General features: G+C 47.6%; 1 protein-coding gene across 2 annotated transcripts in view; it reads right to left on the bottom strand.

The window, feature by feature from the left end:
* Positions 1–1,294: 1,294 nt before the first annotated feature.
* LOC128020930 (dual specificity tyrosine-phosphorylation-regulated kinase 1A-like) overlaps positions 1,295–5,000 on the bottom strand; it is a 12,653-nt gene continuing 8,947 nt past the window's right edge. For both annotated transcript variants that reach the window (XM_052607748.1, XM_052607747.1), the window contains one exon: positions 1,295–2,982. In XM_052607748.1, the coding sequence (XP_052463708.1) occupies positions 2,401–2,982 (582 nt within the window). In that variant the 3' untranslated portion in view covers positions 1,295–2,400. The remainder of the gene's footprint in view (positions 2,983–5,000) is intronic.

Raw genomic sequence — 5,000 nt, 5'->3', positions numbered from 1 at the left:
GCACGTTCATTCATTTCCCATGATGCTTCACCCTCATGTGTGCATTAGTGGAGGCCACACATCTCGAGAGCTGAGATCGAGTACACGATGTGGGATTCTCAGACACCAAACAACTTGACATGAAGAAAAGAGAGAAGACCAGGTACAAGTTAAGCAACTTTGTGTTTTTATAATCATACATAAGACCGCTTGAATATAGTACAAAGGGTTTGTCCATTACTGCCCCTCAGTGACACTTTACTTTACACAGAGTCCTGATCTTACAACCTGTGGATACAGATCCCAGATATCTGTCTGTCGTTCTGTTTACATCATCATCATCATCACATGTCCTGGAACCAAACGAGGAGTGAGGATGCGGACCGGACGGGAAGGAGAGGGGGTAATCTGACCAGGGAGAGAGATCTCAAATCATAACATGTGACCTGAAATGCTAGCAGGAGTTAGCACACACACACACACACACACACGCACACATACATACACACTCTCTCTTACACACACACACACACACTCTCTCTTACACACACACACACATTTATACACTCTCTCTTACACACACACACACACACACTCTCTCTTACACACACACACACATTTATACACTCTCTCTTACACACACACACACATATATACACTCTCTCTTACACACACACACACTCTCTCTCTCTCTCTCACACACACACGCGCACTCACACTCTTTCTCTCTCACACACACACACATATATACACTCTCTTACACACACACACACACACACACACACATATATACTCTCTCTTACACACACACACACTCTCTCTCTCTCTCTCTCACACACACACGCGCACTCACACTCTTTCTCTCTCACACACACACACACGCGCACACTCTCTCTCTCACACACACTCTTTCTCTCTCTTTCACACACACACACTCTCTCTCTCTCTCTCTCTCACACACACACACAAACACACACTGGACCCATTTCTTGAAGCATGTTGCTGTAAGATCATCTAAACAAGAGTTAGCTCCTGTACGGTGTACACTGGTCAGCGCTGGAGCAGAGGATCATGTGAAGCCGTTCTGACTGGGACACACACACACACACGATAGATACCCTGTCTAGAAGATTAAAGTCTGAAGATCTACTCTCCGTCCCGTTTCAACCCTAGAGTCTTGCTTTTGTACTAGCGTGGTCTTCATCATCTACTTTGGCCTGGAAGCACTGATACCCATCGACTACCACAGAGAACTTCCACTGCATGTTACCAAGTTGACGTAAATGTACTCAAAATACCATTAGGAAAAAAGTAGTGAGTTCTAAACTTCCTTTATTAAAAAAATATAAATATGTACATAAATTCTATTTCAGCTATTAAAATGGGGTCACAAAGTAAACACCTGAAGCCTGTTTCATGGACTCCCTCCACAGGAACTCTAGAGAACCATGGGTCCGCTCGCAACCGTCACCAGCGCACACACGGACGGACGGAGAGAGCGATCGAGAGCAGCACCGGCGGCGTCCGGCCGAGAGGATCTCCCACTGTCCAGCTGCTCTGGGACCAGCCGAGCAGCTCGAGTCCACGTCCACCGTCCCGTGAGAGACAAATCAACACAAGACCACCGACGGGAAACGCTTGCAGCTCGTGCCGCCGCCGTCTGGTGAGAGCAAATGAAGAGAAAGAAAAACAGAGCGACAGAATTTCGCAAGCGATGGCGTCCAGGATTCAAACATCACTTCCAGTTCTGACATGACACACACCTTTGCTTCAAAGTGCAGAACTGCTACATTGGTTGCAGACATCTATGTTCTATAAAAAAACGCCTTTGGTACAATAAATTATCAAAAGGGAGAAACAAAAGTGGTGTAAAATTCACAGCATAATCGTGAAGCCAAATCAAAGAAGCGAAAGGGCTGAAGTAAAACACACATGCTGAGCACAACAGAAGAGCGGGAAGGGACTCGGCCTGTGACGCCCCACGCTGGATCTCTAGTGAAGAAAGGCCTCGGATCACCGTGTCGTGAATGAAGGGTGTTCGCACGTCAAAAATACATGAAAGCTTTTGTCACTAGAAGAAACGTCCGGCTCGTCTTCATTCTGTCCGTAACGATAAGGCCATTTGAAAGCAGCGCTGCCCGCGGCCGCACACGCCCGTCACGGGTCTCATTGCACTCTGGGAAAGCTCCGCTCGAAGCACACGATTGCACGACGTGAAGAAGAAAAGACGCGAGCGCGGTGGGGGACTGGGGTGGGTTGGCCGTGACGCTCTCGCTCCCGTGCACATCTGAAACCATCGGAGAATCGGAGAACAGAAGCAAAGGTCAGAGGAGGAAAGCCTCGTGTCAGGCGTCCGCGGGCGGCTCTCGCCCCGTTCCAGCAGCTTTAATCAAACAAACACACGCTCTCAGACGAGAGGAGTCAGGAGCTGGCCACTGAGCTGGGCTGCACACACACCATGGGCGACTCCTCGCGCTCCAGGCCCGGCCGCAGGCCCATGTGAGTCTCAGACATGTAGTGACCCGGCCCAGAGTTCGAGGGGTGACCCGGCACGCCCGTCTCCTGCCGAGGGTTAGAGAAGGCACCCAGTCCTAGAGTCATGCTGCTGTTGTGGCCGAAGCCCAGGCCGTGGGGCAGCGGGCGGCTCTGGTAGGCGTAGTGATGGTTCCCGGTGGAGGACGAGGATGTGGACGAGGATGAGGCGGAGGAAGACAGCGAGGTCATGGACAGGTGTCCGGGGGTCACCTCCATAGAGTCCTGTGTGGAGGCGCTGTGGGAGGGCGAGTAGAGGCGGGGCCGGGGCCGGGCGGGGCCCTGACCGTGCTGCGCTGGAGGGTGGTGATGATGATGATGGTGATGATGGGACGTGTGGGGGTGCAGAGCCTTGGGCTGGTGGGGGGGCACGTTGAAGGTGGTCTCCTGGACGGGGTGAGTCTCTCCGGACGCCTGCTGGAGTCCGTCTCCTCCCACCCACCCCAGCGCCGGAGCGAAGCCCTGTCTCGCCTGAGGAAGAGCACACACACAGGTCAACATCTCAGCTCGGCTCGGACGATCATGCAGCTAACAATGTGTCAGTGTCCTCCGCTGTGAGTGTGTGTGTGTGTGTGTGAGAGTGTGTGAGAGTGTGTGTGTGTGTGAGAGTGTGTGTGTGTGTGTGTGTGAGAGAGAGTGTGTGTGTGTGAGAGTGTGTGTGTGTGTGTGTGTGTGTGTGTGTGAGAGTGTGTGTGTGAGAGTGTGTGTGTGTGTGTGTGTGAGAGTGTGTGTGAGAGTGTGTGTGTGTGTGCTCACCGCTGCACTGAAGTGTCCTCCGCTGTGTGTGTGTGTGTGAGTGTGTGTGAGAGTGTGTGTGTGTGTGAGTGTGTGTGAGAGTGTGTGTGAGAGTGTGTGTGTGAGTGTGTGTGTGCTCACCGCTGCACTGAAGTGTCCTCCGCTGTGTGTGTGTGAGTGTGTGTGTGTGTGTGAGTCTGTGAGTGTGTGTGTGTGTGTGTGTGTGAGTGTGTGTGAGTGTCTGCTCACCGCTGCACTGAAGTGTCCTCCCCTGTGTGTGTGTGTGTGTGTCTGTGTGTGAGTGTGTGAGTCTGTGAGTGAGTGTGTGTGTGTGTGAGTCAGTGTTAATTTCGTTGACTAAATATTTTCGTCATTATTTTCGTCACGAATATATTTTTGCCGACGAAAACGAAACAAAAAACTAAAATAGAAGGCACTGATGGAGAATAAAAATATGACTAAATTGATTGACATTATCGTCAACGAATAAAGGACGAGACGAAAATAGACTGTGACGAAAATCAAATCAGCAGACGGGAGAGATGCGAGGAATGAGCAAAAGAACCGGCAAAACAGAACAGACTGCATGAGAGAAGAGAACCAATCAGAGCCTGACTTATTGAGACGTGAAGCGAAGGTTTTCAGTTTTTATGAGCTCCCGGGAAGTCGGCATTCGAAGAGGTGATAGGGACTTTAAGCAACAGCCTCTGGTGGAACGGCAACGCCATTCTGGCGTTGTATTGCGCCTGCGCGAATTTAACTGCTACTTTGTGACGTTCTAATTTAACGGTCTACTACGGGAGAACAGCTGATTTGCCGGAGTCGCTACAACGTGAGAGGTTAGGTAAATAAATGTTATGTTTTTAGACTTATTTACATCATACAATATTAAAAACTCCTCTTCTGACAAAAGATTGTCATTTAACGCCAAAAGCAATCCTTCTCTTGCTTTTTTAAATTATATATTTTTTTGGATCTCAATAAATGAATTAATGCTGCGTTGCGCTGTTCTGTTTTACCATTGCTTAGTGACTTTTACGTTCTTGGCTACAGCGGTGTGACGGCAAACTTCCGGTCGCTGTAGCCGTTCCATTCGCAGCTGTTGCTTAAAGCCCCTACTGTCTAAAAGAGCGACAAAATGTCCACAGCTCACTTCACGTTTGACGACGAACAAAACAAAACAAAGTGTAAAGCACGCGGAGCGCTCATTCGTGGCAAGAACACAACCAATTTGAAAAGACATTTACAGATGAGCCACCCGGACATTTTCTCAAATGTAATTTTACAACGATGTTCTTTTGTTTATTGAGCTAAGCAAAATTGGAATAGTGCATTGCGTAGATGTTGTAGCATTAAATATTACGAACTGAAAAGTACTGTAAAATAGCCCCTTCAAATTAGATGCGAGCACAATACTAATACGTAATATCATGATAAATACATTTGATTAATACTAATGTTTAGTATATTTTATAATGTTCTACTTGTTGACAATATCACAAATATTTCTATATTAGTCATGTGAAACATGAATGTTCACATCCTATCATTATACATACTAATCTAGCAATATTGTAGTATTTAAAACATACAATATTGCTAGACAAATGAATACCTTATAAAATCTTGTTACTTTTTTTATCCACCTAGCTGCCAACTTATTAAATATTTACTTTAAATGTATGCACTTATTGTTCAGCTCAGCTGTAAGCTTTAAGGTCCTGGACCTAACGTTATTTTTCTTTTATTGATGG

The sequence above is a fragment of the Carassius gibelio genome, chromosome A10 (assembly GCF_023724105.1).
Source record: "Carassius gibelio isolate Cgi1373 ecotype wild population from Czech Republic chromosome A10, carGib1.2-hapl.c, whole genome shotgun sequence".
Taxonomy (NCBI): domain Eukaryota; kingdom Metazoa; phylum Chordata; class Actinopteri; order Cypriniformes; family Cyprinidae; genus Carassius; species Carassius gibelio.
This window is presented reverse-complemented; position numbering and strand designations above follow the sequence as displayed.